Source organism: Aspergillus karnatakaensis, assembly GCF_047715665.1.
Source record: "Aspergillus karnatakaensis strain CBS 102800 unplaced genomic scaffold BJY04scaffold_22, whole genome shotgun sequence".
Lineage (NCBI taxonomy): Eukaryota > Fungi > Ascomycota > Eurotiomycetes > Eurotiales > Aspergillaceae > Aspergillus > Aspergillus karnatakaensis.
In genome coordinates, this window is record NW_027395734.1 from 285,549 (window position 1) to 301,682 (window position 16,134).

At 53.0% G+C, this 16,134-nt stretch overlaps 8 protein-coding genes across 8 annotated transcripts; 3 read left to right on the top strand and 5 right to left on the bottom strand.

The window, feature by feature from the left end:
• Nucleotides 1-42: 42 nt before the first annotated feature.
• Nucleotides 43-1,497, top strand: BJY04DRAFT_188179 (TspO/MBR family protein). The gene is made up of 2 exons (XM_073711172.1): nt 43-214; nt 312-1,497. Exons 1-2 carry the CDS (start codon nt 112-114, stop codon nt 782-784), a joined length of 576 nt encoding a protein of 191 aa, XP_073571645.1. The 5' UTR covers nt 43-111; the 3' UTR covers nt 785-1,497.
• BJY04DRAFT_217901 (uncharacterized protein) lies at nt 933-1,614 on the bottom strand (the record flags this gene model as incomplete). The annotated part of the gene is made up of 3 exons (XM_073716171.1): nt 933-1,171; nt 1,245-1,404; nt 1,456-1,614. The coding sequence occupies 3 exons, from the start codon at nt 1,612-1,614 to the stop codon at nt 933-935; spliced, it is 558 nt and encodes a 185-aa protein (XP_073571646.1).
• BJY04DRAFT_227624 (sugar porter family MFS transporter) lies at nt 1,289-3,828 on the bottom strand. Its single transcript, XM_073718671.1, has 2 exons — nt 2,155-3,828; nt 1,289-1,975 (listed from the first exon to the last, which is right to left on the bottom strand). The coding sequence occupies exons 1-2, from the start codon at nt 3,563-3,565 to the stop codon at nt 1,950-1,952; spliced, it is 1,437 nt and encodes a 478-aa protein (XP_073571647.1). The 5' UTR covers nt 3,566-3,828; the 3' UTR covers nt 1,289-1,949.
• A 623-nt stretch (nt 3,829-4,451) lies between these two features.
• Nucleotides 4,452-7,223, top strand: BJY04DRAFT_217903 (Zn(II)2Cys6 transcription factor; the record flags this gene model as incomplete). The annotated part of the gene is made up of 7 exons (XM_073716172.1): nt 4,452-4,621; nt 4,681-5,622; nt 5,670-5,878; nt 5,926-6,058; nt 6,111-6,329; nt 6,381-6,536; nt 6,590-7,223. The coding sequence occupies 7 exons, from the start codon at nt 4,452-4,454 to the stop codon at nt 7,221-7,223; spliced, it is 2,463 nt and encodes an 820-aa protein (XP_073571648.1).
• A 297-nt stretch (nt 7,224-7,520) lies between these two features.
• BJY04DRAFT_227627 (Transketolase, thiamine diphosphate binding domain-containing protein) lies at nt 7,521-9,899 on the bottom strand (the record flags this gene model as incomplete). The annotated part of the gene is made up of 5 exons (XM_073718672.1): nt 7,521-8,158; nt 8,227-8,299; nt 8,387-9,228; nt 9,276-9,593; nt 9,680-9,899. The coding sequence occupies 5 exons, from the start codon at nt 9,897-9,899 to the stop codon at nt 7,521-7,523; spliced, it is 2,091 nt and encodes a 696-aa protein (XP_073571649.1).
• A 383-nt stretch (nt 9,900-10,282) lies between these two features.
• On the bottom strand, nt 10,283-11,476 carry BJY04DRAFT_227628 (NAD(P)-dependent alcohol dehydrogenase; the record flags this gene model as incomplete). Its single annotated transcript, XM_073718673.1, has 2 exons — nt 10,283-10,585; nt 10,634-11,476. 2 exons carry the CDS (start codon nt 11,474-11,476, stop codon nt 10,283-10,285), a joined length of 1,146 nt encoding a protein of 381 aa, XP_073571650.1.
• Nucleotides 11,477-11,753: 277 nt separating this feature from the next.
• On the top strand, nt 11,754-13,882 carry BJY04DRAFT_217906 (flavin-containing monooxygenase; the record flags this gene model as incomplete). The annotated part of the gene is made up of 8 exons (XM_073716173.1): nt 11,754-11,858; nt 11,903-11,961; nt 12,024-12,118; nt 12,183-12,466; nt 12,535-12,642; nt 12,713-12,944; nt 13,014-13,311; nt 13,387-13,882. The coding sequence occupies 8 exons, from the start codon at nt 11,754-11,756 to the stop codon at nt 13,880-13,882; spliced, it is 1,677 nt and encodes a 558-aa protein (XP_073571651.1).
• A 386-nt stretch (nt 13,883-14,268) lies between these two features.
• On the bottom strand, nt 14,269-15,399 carry BJY04DRAFT_217907 (ankyrin repeat domain-containing protein; the record flags this gene model as incomplete). The annotated part of the gene is made up of 1 exon (XM_073716174.1): nt 14,269-15,399. One exon carries the CDS (start codon nt 15,397-15,399, stop codon nt 14,269-14,271), a length of 1,131 nt encoding a protein of 376 aa, XP_073571652.1.
• Between the last annotated feature and the right edge of the window lie 735 nt (nt 15,400-16,134).

The window sequence follows — 16,134 nt, forward strand, 5'->3', positions numbered from 1 at the left end:
TCCCCCATCACGTCGTCTCTTCAACCCGCGATCCCCAGACACGTCTGCAAAGCTTCGACCTCAGCACTTCCCCTTAATCATACCTTCAAAGGAACGGAAGAAACCGCCAACATGCCCTGGTCTTTCGCCCTCCCCCACGCGATCTTTGAATCGCCCTTACTCTCCACACTAACTCCGATCGCGACGGGCTCAACAATCGGCTACCTGGTGAATCGTACGACGCCCTTCCCTCTTCCCTCACCTCTCCCCCACACAGTTCTCACTTCCCCCCTCACATTAAATATGAAAGGCTAACAGAATCTTCTCTCCAGGCCGCGGCACAAAACCAACCTACCGCTCCCTCCGCCAACCTCCCTTCTCCCCACCCGCCTGGCTCTTCGCACCAGCCTGGACCCTCCTCTACGGCCTCATGGGCTACGCCGTGCACCATGCAACCGCATCCACATCATCCTTAACCTCCTTATCCGATTCCGGAATTGGATTTACGGGTCTCGGGCGGGATCTCACGCGGACGCAAACACTGTACACTGTTCAATTAGCGCTCAACCACCTGTGGATGCCGCTCTTCTTTGGACTGGGGAAGCCGGGGCTCGCGGCTGTGGATATACTACTTCTTGGCGGGACGGTGGGGGCGCTGATGAAGGAGTTCTGGGAGAGTGATCGGCTGGCGTTTTGGTTTTTTGTGCCGTATGCCGGGTGGTTGGGGTTTGCGACGTATTTGAATTTTGGGGTGGGGTTTTTAAATGGGTGGAGGGTTAAGAAGGATGATCGGAAGGGGGAGTAGAGGCGTACTGGGGTATTTTGGTTTACATTTGGATATTGATATATGCCGTTATAGCAAGAAGTGGAAGCGGGTATAAACAATATTCGATTTTTGGTTCGCTGAAACGAATGAAAAACAGCAACCGGCAAGACAAGAGAGCGACTTGGAGCTAACCCTCCGGTAAACAATCTCTATCCTCCAGGGGAATCTCCTCCAGTGTACTTGTTGCCCTCCGTGGAACAGGCACCGGGTTTCCTACCCCGTAAATCCCCGCTTGGATCTGCGCGTCGACAAGAACCTGGTTCACCTGGCACCACCGACAGATATCAAAGGCGAGTTTGAGCGCAAAGTGCTGGCAGTTATTGTTCCGGAGATCGTACTCGCCCCACGAGTTTATCATCACGTTTGCTTGAGCAGATATAATTAGCGTTTATTCTCGAGGAAGTAGCGGTCCGGCGTGAGAACGGAAACGTGAACATACCAGCTCGCCGAATCGCCTTCGTCTCCCACTTCGTGCTTCCCGCATCCATAATCGTGTCTGGGATAAAGGGTGTCTCGTCAAGAACAACGCCGGCTTCATTCGTCAGGCCGAAGTAGTCCCAGGTTATTTTGTTGATGTTGGTGCCCGCGCCGGGTGATTTCTGTACTTGTCAATCGGATGTATACCTCTCTGTAGGAGGGTGTGGTCCTACTTCGATTCGGACTGCGTGGTGAGCAATCCACGGCAATGAGCCATCTTCGTCGAGTAATTTGGAGGACCCAATTTCTTCGCGAGGGGTCGAGACGGAGACAGGAAGGCTGGAGAGGGCTCTGAGCGGGATCGTGATGAATTGGACGCGGCGGGGTTCCATCGTGGTCCTTGGACAAAGTAGTTGTTCAGTACCTAGTAGGCAAAGTTGGGATGAACTGCAAGGTCCTTGCTGATCATGGTGCAGATATTCTAGGCCCGAGCAAGGGAGCAAGTGATCAAGCGATCGTGTTCGCGCGGAATGTCCTCCAAGATATAGTCCCGGAAGGAGCGATCGACTAGGTACTAAGTACCTACCTAGACTCTGCCAATGGAGGCATATACTACAGCATTCTCTCATAACGGAAAACAGGTAGCGACATCCGTCCGTGCGAGACTCGAGATTGCAGTTCCTACTATGCCGTGGTCATGGTACAGAGAAATAAGACTCTACCATGACTAGGTTGTTGATACCACACAATGGTCTGTATGATTTGGTTCAGCACCAGGTCAACCTCCTTCAATAAATCTGATACAGCACGCTGTCATGACATACAGCCCAGAGAGACAGTACTAGGCAAGCATTCCCTACCTCATTCCACCCACTCACTCGAACCCCCCGCCTCCTTATCCCGGTCTTCCAGACCAGCTCCAACTCGACCACTCTGAGCCCGCTCATATCTCTCCTCAAAAAAAGCATCAATCTGCTCCAACGACAACCTCGCCGTCTCGACATAGAACGCATGCACAACAGGCACAAACACCAAATTCAGCACGGCATAAAGAATATAATACCGCCACCCAATACTATCCAACCCGACGGGCGTAACCAGCACCACCGCATAGTTACAGATCCAGTTCGTCGCCGTCGCAATCCCCGCGCCCCGATTCCGCCATTGCTGCGTATTCACCTCGGCGGGGTACATCCACGGCACAGCAATCCAGGTCAATCCGAAGGTCGTGTAGTAGGCGAAAACAAACGCAGCGGCCACAATGGACCACTGTGTCGTACCTGCACCGAGTCCTCCAGCCACGAGTGCGAAGCAGATACCTTGAGATAGGGCTCCCCAAACCATCAGTTTCTTTCGCCCCACTGACTCGATGAAGAGTGAGCCAAGACACGTGGAGACCATGAGGTTCACGGCGTTGCAACCGGATAGAGCAAGAGATAAGCGGCGTGAGAGGCCAAGCGAGGCGAAGACGATGGGGAGATAGTAGGTTATCACGTTGATGCCGCTCCATTGCTGCATGAATTGAGTGCCGGCGCCGAGGACGACCCGCTTCAGAGTTTGGAGGCGGTCCTTTCTCACTCGGAAGAGCGAGAGCCAACTTGCTTTGGAGAGCTCCAGCTCGTGCTCGGTGGAGGCAACGATGGTGTTGAACAGCTCTTCAACCTCGGAAGACGAGACTGGCCTTGCATGGAGTCGAGCAATCACGGACCGGGCTTCGTCATTCCGACCGCGTTGGATGAGCCATCGGGGTGAGTCTGGGAGCCACGGGAGAAGGGCCACGGTGGCGAGAGCGTAGAAGATCTGGAAGGCGATTGGGAATCGCCATGAGACGGCCTGCGTGGGGATATACCCCAGCCCGAAATTGAGCCACTGGGCGGTTACATTGCCGAGTTGGTTAAGAGCAAGCTGCAGGACCATCAAGAGGCCGCGGTGGCGGGGCTGCGAGGTCTCGGTCTGCCAGACTGGGATGGTAGTGGTATTGATGCCGTTCCCTAGACCTGCAACAAAGCGGCCGATGATCATTTGAGGGACGCTGTAGGCGGCTGTTTGAAGAACGGCGCCGATGACCAGGATCAGGCATCCGAGGAGGATGGCAAGGCGTCTGCCGACCTGGTCTCCGTACGCCATGGCAAGAATAGCACCGAAGAAACAACCGAGGTCATATGTTGCTGTAATCTGGCCGATGACCATCGGACTGGGGTGGTCGAATGTTTCCTGGAAATTGGGGTTCTTGATCAGCGCGCCGAACACGCCTTGGTCATATCCGAAGAGCAGAAAGCCTGTTCCTGTGCAAGAGGTGATTGCGGTTCGGAGGTAACGACCCTTTAGAGGTTTGAGGCCCATTGGTAATGATGTTGGTTTGTTCAATAAGGAAAGAACTTGCCTTACGTTGGGTTGATAGAAGCCACCTCGTCCTCTTATACCCTCGCCAACGAGGCTAGTGTCTTAAAAGCCGGGGATTTGTCTGCGGAGTCCCCGCAGAGGTCTCCCCACGGGGGTCGGGTCTCAGATCCCGAAAGGGCTGGGCATTGTTCATACGAATGCGATCCATGAGACAGTGTGAAAATGGCAATTTATGCTTGGGCGGGGGAAGTACAGGGATGTGACGACATCGAAGCGGCCCAAGGCTCCATATTATCTCCATATATCAAGGACACAAATCAATGCCAGCTCCTGATATACCTTTGATCAGTCCAAGAGAGTTCCCAGGGACAGCGTTGTACTGCGACACGTCATCCATGGTCTCTAGTATGAGGTGATCCATTCAGCCAACAAGCCTGACGTAGTGATACTAGGCGATGCCGTACTTATTCTGGGGTCGGTTACCCCCTAGAGCTTTCTATTGGTCCCCCAATCAAGATCTCCCGATGATAGTTTAGAGAGCGTCAGATGTTCTGTCAAGGATAGATGTCTCAATTCAAACCACTCCTGTTCCATCATTTGGTGGTAGCTCTATATGACAATCAAATCTAGCGGACATGTGGACATGTTGACTTGACAAGCCGGGGCGATTACAACAGTGACCCTCAGGACGTGATTCTAAGACTGCTTAGTTGTAAAGACGCGTTGCCCATGCCCCATAGATCGTTGGTCGATTGTACCCTCTCCCCATTATGGCAGTTCACGTGCTGTCGGGATTTGAATTCCGAGCGAAGCTGGAGAAGGAGGCAGCCTTGGAAACCCAATTCTCTACACTCATCGTCCACTTCTACCCATCTGACAGTCAAAGATGCCACCTCGCTCATCTACATCGTCAAAACAGAGTCGGAAGCACGTAACGACCGCCTGCAACCCCTGTCGGGAGGGCAAGGTCAAATGCGACGGCGTTACCCCAGTCTGCGATCACTGCCGAGCGAAGGGAAAGCGCTGTAGCTACCGATCAGCCGACGACAAGCGCAAGTAAGTGACTCGTCCGCGTGTTAGAGTGAGATCTGTGTTAATCAGAGACCGCGGTTCAGGATTCCCCTACGGAACTCCATCGGACTCCTGGTGCAGCGAATCAACGAGCTGTCTCGATATATCCGGAGTAATGGCTTGGAGGTACCGCAGATGGAAGAGAATGATCTCGTTACAATAAAGGGTATTTTTGAGGCAGCTGAGGTCGATTTCGAAGGCGACGTAGGTTATGGCCGCAGGCGATCGAGTGAACCGCACATATCCCCCGGTTCTATCACATATGGGGGACTGCGAGATGCAGCTGTGTCTCAAAATCCCGACATAGGCGGCGTGACAGGACAACCGGATATAGCTGTCGGTCTACAAACGCCACTCACCGGGACGGCCAGTGAGGAGGCTGCCAATGTTGAGGACCTTTTACCCGCCATCGGGACATCTGGTATGAGCATAGCAACATCACTGGAGCATCCCCACAATACCCGCTTCCAAGAACCATCTCAGATCAACCCGCATGCTTCCTCTCCGGATATCGCGTCGGCGCTACTCGAGCTTGCAGATGTGGGTCTCTACCAGAACAGAGTTCCCATCGAGTCGTGTATTGAGGACGCCCAGCAGGCAAACAATCACTACGAGGACGATGAGGATGACGAAGACGAGGTTGCCAACCAACTCTCATGCCGCCTGGGAAAGCTCCAGGTAACGCATGACGGACAGCTGCGGTACTTTGGGTCGACGTCGAACTTCACCTTGTTGGATATATTGGTCGATGTTGGGCCTTCGAGCTCGAGCTCAAACCATCGCAGGACGCAAGATATCCTCGAAAATGCAGGTCTTGGTCTTAGAGTGGACGAGTCATTCAGGAAGCATCTACTGCAGTTGTACTTCACCTGGCATGACCCCTGTTTGCATGCGGTGGACGAAGAGATCTTTTGGACAGCAAGGACGCAAAACAGACTTGACGGGATGGATACACCGTATTTTTCCGATGCGCTTTCTGATGCGATGTGGGTTGCTGTTACTCTAACGCAGCCACTATTTACTGATGGACTAGGTGTGCAATCGGCGCTACATACGAGTCAAAATATCACCCGGAACTTGTCACCTTCCCGCGATCCCTGGGCGAGTTTTTTAGCGACCGAGCAAAGATTCTGCTTGAGGCAGAGCTGGAGAATCCCTCCCTGGCAACAATACACACTCTGGTTATTTTGAGTTCATATGAAGCGTCTTGTACTCGAGACACGAGAGGCTGGCTGTATAGTGGTGAGTAAGCGTCTCGCGCTGAAGCACCCTGATAATGACACCGTCAGGGATGGCCATGCGTTTGGCGTTCGATCTAGGGCTGCACCTGGACATGACCCCGTATGTTGCCAAGGGCATAATCCCATACACGAATTATGAAGTACGTCGCACGACCTTCTGGGCCGTGTACATGAGTGAACAGTATGTGATTTGCTCCCAAACTCTTTCCCCAGCAATATCTAATTACGTTCAGATTCTGGGCCTATTATCTAGGCCGACCCACTCGCAGTCCGATGGAAGGCGTCACAGTGCCAAAGCCTGACGCGAACAGTCCGCACCCTCCCTCGAAATGGAATCAGTACGGGAGTCCCCATTTATACAGAAACATGACCAACCTCCCCAACCCCTTGGGCTTGATTTGCCACCAGCAAGTCTCATTATATGACTGCATACTACCATTGACAGACATTCTGTGGGTCCGAGATCAATGGATGCAGCAGCCCAGGCTGACTTGACACGGTAGATACGGGCGCGCTGAGATTTCCAAGCCACAGCTCCAGAAGCTCACGGCCGACACGGTAGAGAAACTGCGACACTGGAAGGGGGCCCTTCCACCCGAGCTGCAAATCCATGACCAGGCCGACCTCGTGCAGCCGGCACCTCATGTTCTAGCTCTCCAGTACGTCGTACCCTTGCCCCAGCCCCAACTCGACACTGACAGACATTCAAAAGCATGCAATACCACCAACTCATGATCCACTGCCACCGCCCCTACATCTCGCGCCACCATATCCAGCCCAAGCCGCCGCAAGGCCCTGGCTCTTCGCACGCACGCATGATGTGCGTGGAATCCGCCATCGCCATCGCCCGAGCCCTCGCATCGTACGAGCGCTATTACAGCTTCCGCCGCGCAAACTCACACATCGTTTCGTATATTTTCTCAGCCGCACTGATCCTCATCTTTGCCATTGTCCCGAGTACGCAATATAACGACGACCAGGAACTAGTAGGTCATCTAAGCACCTGCTTCCGAGCGCTCGACGAGATGGGAAGTCAATTTGAGAATGCGAAGCGCACTAGTACATTCCTTACTGCATTGCAGCGAGAGTGGCAGGCGAAGCGGAGGAGTAAGATGGCGAGGGGCGTGAAGAGGAAGTTCCCCGAGGGCCAGAGAGAGAGGGACAATCGGGTCGCTGCGCAAGCACAGGACTATTATGGATCTGCGGCGGGCGATAGATTCTGGAGCGATGGCGGTCGACCGTCGATCGACTCTGTCATGGATGGGTATTTGTACTCGGTAGATTTCATGGAGCCGGATCTGTGTAATATCCTACTCAGCGAGGGAATTCCGCGGGCGTTTGTGTAGGCGTGGTCTAGCAATCTGAACAACCGCCGTCTGGCACTATTGAACATAGCGATAAGCCGAAGTCGCTGTTATGCTACGAGCTTAGATCTCAATAGCATATACCACTCAACGGGAATCTCTCGCAGAGCATTTGCAGATTATACCACATCCCCCACAAGTAGCAAAGAAAATAAAGTAATAATCTCCACGGACTCCCCAAGACCCCAATGCAAACGATCACACTATATCGTAAACAAGGTATTTCAGCTCCAGTACCTTAGCTACGTGTCCTGCCTACTACAGCATAATGCTAGTTACCTATATCCCCTGCCACCCCACGCCCCTCGCATCCCTCCCCCCCAAGAACTCCAAATACCCCTTGACCCTCCTCACAATCCCCTCCGCATCAAGCCCAAACCGCGCATAGTTACTCTTATTCGACGCCGAGAACCCAAAGCCACTCATCCCAATACTCGCCGTCACATACCTTGCCCACCCCGTGGCCACATACTCCTCAACACTAACAATTGGTTTCCCATCAAGCCTAAATACAGACTCGCGATACTCCCTATCCTGTCGATCAAACAGGTCAAAGCTCGGACAACTCACGATCCGAATCCTTAGCCCCTCTTTTTCGAGAACCGCCGACGCGTCAACGACGTGGCAGAGGTTACTTCCACAGCTCACAAGCGTGAGATCTGCATCAAGGACCTCTTTGAGGACATACGCCCCAAGGTGGACTTTGTGTCGATCTGTACCTTGGAAATAAGAGACGGGGTCTCGGGCCACGGAGATCATTGTTGGACTGGTCCTTGCGGTGGGAGAGGTCAGTGCGTACAGCCATGCCCCGATGACTTCCTCTGCGTCGCAGGGCCGGATGTAGGTTAGGTTTGGCATTGCGCGGAAGAGACTGTCGACTTCGACGGGTTGGTGCGTGGGGCCGTTTTGGCCTTCCGCTGTATTGAGAGATCGGTGTTAGTCTTTCATGTCTGGGAGAACAGATATGGGTGGATTGTAGTCTTACCGAAGGAGTCGTGTGTCGCGATGTGGATGGTCGGAAGATGGCTTAGGGCGCCCATGCGTACGCCGGGCACAGCCTGTTTTGGATTTCTCGAGGTTAGTGTCTGATCTAACAAAGCGTGTCACTGTACGGGAAGGTGAAGAGAGGTGGAGAGGTCACGTACGTATAGATAGAAGATGAGGAACGTTGCGGTCACGGGAAAAAAGGTGCCCGGGTTATACGCCGCAAGCCCGTTCGAGATTGCTGCCATTGCGTGCTCGCGAATTCCATACCGGATATACCGACCCTTGTACCCTGTCTCTGTACCAGGGAGGAAGACGTCGGTGTCAGAGTAGAGGAACTTATTCGAGTTCACGAGGTCCGCGCCCCCACCGCAGAGGGCAGGGCATTCAGACCACAGCTTTTGAAGGATGAGCCCGTTGGATTCGCGGGTTGCGGTGCCGTGGAAGTCAGCGCCGTTGAGTGTCGAAAGAATGTTCTTGATGGTATCGTTGTTTAGGTCTCCCGACTGACGAGCAGCAAATTGGGCTGCTTTTTCTGGGTGTTTCTCCGCGTAGCGGGAGACGAGGTCGTTCCATTCTCTCTCAATTGCTTCGCCAGCACGTTTCCATTCACGGAAGTAGGCATAGCCCCGTTCTGACGGGGAGTGTGTGCTAGATGGATTCTGACCAGCGAGAATCTTTGATGCAGCTACGCTGTCTGCGTCGAAGGCGCCGTGGTGCGCTTTTGCTGTGCCGGCTGTTGTTGTTCCCACACCGATGACTGTACGGATGTTGATGAAAACCGGTTTTCCAGTCAGATTCTTTGCGTGTTGCAGTGCTTCGCGGATAGCCTGGACATCGTGCGATCCGTCGAGAACGTCGAGGACATGCCAGCCTGAGGCGCGCATCTTGGAGTTTGTATCTTCGGCGTTGATCCAGTCGAGCGGTCCATCACAGGTTACGCCGTTGTTGTCGTATATAAGGACTAGATTGTCTAGCTTTAGATGTCCAGCGAGGGAAATAGCTGCCTTGATTAGCTTGATTCATGCATTCCACCATGATCAGGCTTACCTTCCAACGCAACTCCCTCCATCAAACACCCGTCTCCAGTCATGCACCAGATGCGCGACTTGACGACCTCGAACCCTGGCTCATTAAAAGTGGCTCCTAGGTTTTTTGACGCGATTGCCAACCCAACAGCATTAGCAATTCCCTGACCGAGCGGACCAGTTGTGACTTCTACACCAGGGCACTCTATCTCGGGATGCCCATGTGCGATCGTCTCGTAGCCGTCGAGCTTTGGGTCCGCGTAGCCTTTCAGCTCGTCCATTGTCCAAGCATCGTACCCCGTTAGGTGATTGAGGGCGTAGAGGAAGATTGCGCAGTGGCCTGTAGACATACTGATAATTAGTCCTCTAGAGGGAAATGCAAACTGAAAGAGGTATTGTTGGGCAAGGACGGGAAAGCGCACTTACCATTCGACAAAACAAACCGATCCCGATCAAACCAGTCTGGATTTGAGGGGTTATACCGCATGGTGTACTTCCACAATGCAACACCGATGGCTGCCATGCCGACTGCGGACCCGCCGTGGCCGCCGCCATTCTGGTTGCAGATGTCGAAGATGAGGTTGCGGAGGGTTAGAACCGCAAACGCGTTATCGTCTCGAAGGTTGGGTGTGGTGGCGGTGGACATGATTGATAGAGATTACAAAGATAGTTATGTATGTAGTGACAGACTTCTAGAGCAAGTGCCAGTGCTCGCGTGAGTGATATGAATATATGCCCCGCAGATTGGGGATGGTTCCTCGGCAGCTCCTCCGACATTCAAGTCCAAACCCGGGATTGCTTTCCCGAGAGATCATTTCTCGAGACATGACGATTTGAGCTCGGATTGTGGTTTGGTGGCACAAGAGGACGCGGGAAATGTTGTCTAGGGTGGACTCTGGAAGCTACTCCCGCCCTAGGTGGCCTATTCAAGTCTGGTCATGTATGCAGGTGAGCTACTAGCACCCGGATATGGGTATATACTGCCATGTCACATTTCTTCAAGCTCTATATATGTGATAACAATCAAAGTCATAGGTTAACCACCGTTTTTATTACTAGCTGTGACTGCGCATCCTTTGTTTTGGCCGCCGTCTCGTATGCCTCTGGAATCGAGTCAAGGCCATAGAACTTATGAGTAATGAGCTTGCGCACATCCGGGGCCAAATCCCCCTGAGCTATCGAGTTCATAAGCTCAATCGCCCGCGGGTAGCAGAAGGCATAGCGCCACACGGAGGCGACATCAATCTCCCGGCCTGTGAGTTCCGAAATCGGCCAGGCCTGTATCGGCGTTCCCATTCCAATCAGTACAACCTTGCCGCCGCTGTCTGCTGCCTAGGTACTCGTTAGCTAGCATCATGAGTAGGATCAATTCGAACGTACATAGATCGAGCTCTGCACACAGCTTTCCACCCCTGTGCATTCCATCACCACATCAAAGCCCCCAACCTCACCTCCGCTCGGCCACTTCAGCTTCCCTAATTCCCCTGCAACCCCCATCGCAATACCGAATTTCTCTTCAAGAGCTACCCCCCTCTTCGGCACAACCGTAAAGCCAACATCCGCAAACCCCTCCCTAACTGCAAAATCCACCCTCGACGCATCAATATCAGCAATCACAACCCTCGCCCCATACTCGATCTTCGCCACCGCAGCCGAAAGCAAGCCGACAGCCCCAGCCCCAAACACCAAACAGCTCATATTTCTTTCCATCCTTGCCTTCCTAACCGCATGTATACAAACAGACAACGGCTCAAGCAGCGCCCCGTCATCAAAACTCAGACTCTCCGGGAGTACATGACACCACGCAGCCGGATGATTCACAAACTCCTGCAACGTCCCCTGGAAATGCGGAAACGAGGCTCCGCTACTCCGGAATCGGAGTCTTGGACACACATTGTACTTTCCAGCCCTACACTTCTCGCACTCCTCGCAAGGAACCCCGCTTTCAATCGCGACTTTGTCGCCCACTTTGAGATTTGCGACAGCTGCGCCTACACCGATGATCTCGCCGGCGGCTTCATGTCCGCCGCACAGCGGCTCTTTGATCTCAATCGAGCCGTTTCGGTGATATGTGTAGTAGTGCACGTCCGACCCGCAGAGGGTCGTAGAGCGAATGGCGATTTGGACTTCGTGCGCGTTGGGTGCGAACAGGGGGCGTTCTTCCCGTACCAGGGTTTTGGGGCCGTGGAGGTATTGGCCCTTGCTGGTTCTTGGTGCGGTCATTTTCGAGGTAGGGACTTGTTGGCGCGTCGATGGGTGGTATTTCAGAGAATCTGGAGGGTGACGTGTAATAAGAAAGGGTGTAGCTTGGTGCATCGTGAATTGAATCCCGGCCGGGTAGATGACCGCCTGTTGCGTTGATATAGCCGGGATTGCTGTTCCGGCACAGCTCCGAGCAGCGTTACTTTGCCGACTGTTTAAATTCAATGTTGATACAAGTGCAGCCGAGGTATCTAGCCATAGTATTCTCATTCTTGGTAACTGAGCACGCTGCGGAAGGATGGCTGGAACCGACTCACCTAATGCCATCATCATCGGCGCTGGGCCTGGGGGTATTGCCCTGGCTTATAGGCTGAGACATGAGCTCGGGTTTGATGATTTCCTGGTTAGAATCTCCAAATACTTGGAAGAAGCTCACTGACAAGCTAGGTATACGACAAACTCGACGGGGTTGGAGGAACCTGGAGATCCAACACTTATCCTGGCTGGTCAGTTTGCGCTTACCTTGGTTCAATGTATGGCTAGACCGTATGTGCTAATGGCGAGATAGTGGCTGTGATCTCCCCTCCCATCTCTACTCCTTTAGCTTCAACCTCAATCCGAACTGGTCGAAAGAGCTCTGCGAGCAAGGAGAGATTCTACAATGTGCGCGCAATCCCTTCTGAACACAGCGAGTATATGGAATTTCTAACATCCTGCAAACCTTCAGACATCGAAGACACAGTCGACAAATTCGACCTTCGCAAGCACGTCATCCCCTCTGTTGAATGCACAGGTGCAGCATGGGACGAGGTGGCAGAAAAATGGACCGTCCACCTCCGCGACGTGAAAACCGGTCTCGACTTCGTACGCTACGCGAGTATCTTTGTTTCCGCGGTGGGTGCTATATCGTTGCCTCGTGAGATCAAGTTCAAGGGAATGGAGTGCTTCAAGGGACCGATCGTGCATACGGCGCGGTGGGATCATTCCGTTGATTATGCTGGGAAGCGCGTGGTATGTCACATCCAACCCCGAACATAAACACACCATATCAACCTCGTCGAAAGCTGATGAAAATCTAGGCGGTTATCGGAAACGGTTGCAGCGCAGCACAGGTTGTGCCGGCTCTAGCTGAGAAAGCGGCCTTCGTGCAGCAATATGCTCGTAGTGCACAGTGGTACCATCCTCGAGTATGTCTCTAACTATCTTTCCCTTCCTGTCTAAACAAGTGGTACTGACCTATGATGCGTGACCATATAGCCAAACCACGAGTTCACCGCAGCCGAGAAATGGGCCTTTCGATGGATCCCTCTTTTGCAGAGGTATCTACGTCTGCGAATCTTCATGAAAGCAGAAGACGAATCGAACACTTATTTCCCTACCCCTGACGGCGTGAAAGCTCGGCTTGCTGCGGAAAAGGAATCCAAGGAGTATATCCTTAGTCGGACTCCTGAGAAGTACTGGTCCTTCATCGTGCCTGATTTCCCACTCGGTATACCCTCACATCTTTTCCATCACCTCGTAACCAGTGTCCGGTAGCTGACAAGTATGTGTCGAACAGGCTGCAAACGTCGCATCTACGACCCCGGCTACCTGGACAGCCTCCAAACATCCAAAGTCACCCTCCGCAACGAAGGGATCCAAGAGTTTACAGAGAAAGGCATTATCGGGTCCTCCGGCGTCGAAGATACCTTCGACGTTATTGTTCTCGCAACAGGCTTCCAAGTCTCACAGTTCCTTGCGCCGATGGAAATCAAGGGTAGACGTGGGATATCTCTGAATCAGCAGTGGGAAGAATCCCGGGGCGCACAGGCGTACTACGGTACATACGTGCATAATTTCCCCAACATGGCGATTATGTATGTTTGCAGTCTCCTTCATCTTCACATAATGTCCGGCAGCGCAGAGTAGATACGCTAACTAGAGCCGTGCAGATTCGGCCCCAACACCTTCCCAGCAAACAACTCGGCCCTCTTCGCCTGCGAAACGCAGGTCGTCTACGCTGTGAAATCGCTCTTCGTCCCGATTTTAGATCACCAAACACGACTTGTCGAGGTCAAGCAATCTGCTGAAGAAAAACATACGAATACCATCCAACAGCGGCTCAAAGATACCGTCTTTTCTGGCGAGTGCTCGAACTGGTATATCGGCAAGCATGGCCGGAATGCTGCCTCGTGGCCAGAAAAGGCCGGGCTTTTTTGGCTTGCCACTTATTTCCCGGACTGGAACGCGTTTAATTGGAAGGGTGGTAGTTGGTTGTGGCCACTTTATCCGATTGCAAGGGTAATGAGGGTTTATCCGGGGAGGATTGGTGGGTTGGTGTTCTTGGGGTTGGTTTACTCTGGATATGTGCGTTGCGAGGATTTTGCTGGTTTTGTTCGAGGTGGGGTGCAGATGCTTCGAGAAAAGGTGGCTGGGCTACTCTCGTAGAGAGTTCTCTGCGTCCCGATGACCTGCTATGCTCTGTCTTTATTTGTCTCCGCTGCTGTAAGCTAACCGTGATCTTCTATCGCTGCCTGGGGTGAGTCGTAGCAGCCCTTACGACCGGCGCAGGATGGCCATTTGAGCTTGGAAGCCTATTCAGAAACAAATTGAATTTGTATAATTCAATCTCTATCAGCTACAGTATTGCTACATTTCAAAATGAACTGTCAAAGCTAGCCCCGTGGCCAGCCGAGCCTTGGAAAGTGGTATTCGGCTCCACAATCCGTAGTACGTGTGAGTATATGGAGCCATAATACTGCATCGAGAGCTCACTCTCTGTTTTGATCAAGTGACCAATGCATAGAGGTGCGTTAAGGGCCGTGCAATGACGCTCAGAGATAGTCAACGTCACGACCCAGAAGCCTCTCCGTGGGCGCGAGAGTAGCCAGGTCTCCCGTCTCCGCCAACGCAGCCTCCAATATCTCGACCATGTCGCCTTTCATCGCCATCGCCGCTCTTGAAATGGGTGTGTACCCTGAGAAGTCCTGGAGGTCTGGCCGCGCGCCATGCGCCAACAGCACGCGGGCTGACTCTTCAATGCCGCGTCTAGCAATGTGAGAAAGAGCGGACCGGCCATCATGATCAGTCCAGTTCACATCAACATCCTTGCGCGCAAGAAGTGCCTCCAAGGCCCAGTCGTAGGTAGCTTTCATGAGCGGTGTTCGGCCTCCGTTGTCGGGAAGATTGACCTCAATCCCTTCTTGGGCTACGAGCATCTCGATGATCTCGGGAGAGTTATACCAGGCTGCGAAGTGCAGGGCAGTGTTGCCGTGGGGATCTGTAGCATTGATGTCAAACCCGCCACGGTCGAGAATGTCTCGTACAAGCTGCTCCTGCTCTTCATCGCCGCGGCATGCGACCATGAGTGCGGTTTGTCCGTCTTCATTCACCTCCGATAGGTGGGTGGCTGGGTGTTTAGCCAGCAATGAACAGATATCGTAAGGACCATATCCACTGTTCAGGGCATGGAAGACCGGGCTTTCTCGGCCCTGGCCAAGATTGCAGTGCCTGAATTCGATCAAGGGCTGCTCAAGCAATAAGGCCAACCCTTCTGCGTAACTTATTGCATACCACAGGGCATTCAGTCCATTTTCATCAAGGAGATTCAGGCCTTCCGGATCTTTTTTGAGCAGGAGCTGCATGAAACGGAGATTGTGTGCCCTGGCAGCCAGCATCAGGGGAGTCGCTCCGGCGTGATTTCGTGGGTGCAGGATCGCGCCCTCGTGCGGAGCCAAAATGCTTGGAAAGAACGGAATGCCAAGCCTGTAAAATGCTCGCTCCGGCGTCGTGCACGCCCGAGCTTGGAGATGCAGGATGGTATTACCCTTATCATCTGTGGAGGTGAACTGGCGGGAGGTGAAGAGTCCCGCAATTCCTGGGACAGCCTGGAGCAGCGAAACCTGATCCAACGGCGCGAGATACGTTGCGATCAAAAATATCAACTCCATGGGTAGAGATGGCATCTTGGAACCCAGGAGCGGAAGAATATGACAGTAGCAACAGAAAAACAAGGGGAAGCAGACTGGAGAGAGGCACAAAAAGAGAACAGAAACAAGCTAGACAAGCTAGACAAAGCGGCTTGGCATGACTCAAGAAGGCTCTTTGTGCAGTCTACTCTGTACAGCTGCCTAACTGCAGGACAGCAGACAGATGTGCAAGCCTTGACACCCTGTGGTCTCTTGCAATGTAGCTCGCCTGATTTGAGATTGTTAATTCTCTGTTTGGCGCCGTCATATGCTTCTGCTGCCGCCTTGCGGCTTCCAAAGAGAGTGGTTTAGCGTGTCATGGCGGCCTCGCAGTCAGGCATATCAAAGTTCTCATACAACTTCGAATCTCATATTGTGAACTCGTTGCCGCCTGTACCCGACGTTCAATGTGGTCTGCATTTGCCAAGGAGTCTATAACAACCATGTTCATCTCTCTTTATCGCAAGCAACGCCACCGTGATCGCTGCCCGTCAGACCATTGCAGCCGGTGAGCAAAATACTCCCCTCGCGATCTCCAGTGTTATATTGGCGTTGCCGGCGCTGTTAGACGTCGTGATATTAACCGTGCTGTGTAAGGTTAAGGGCAACTTCTGCCGACAACGTCAGAAGGCTAGACGAAAGGCTCAATGTAGGATGACTGTTCCTTTTAACCTTGGAAAATTCACGTCTGTTAGAGTTTCGTGAGCCTGGCATTAAATTTACAGGCCATCG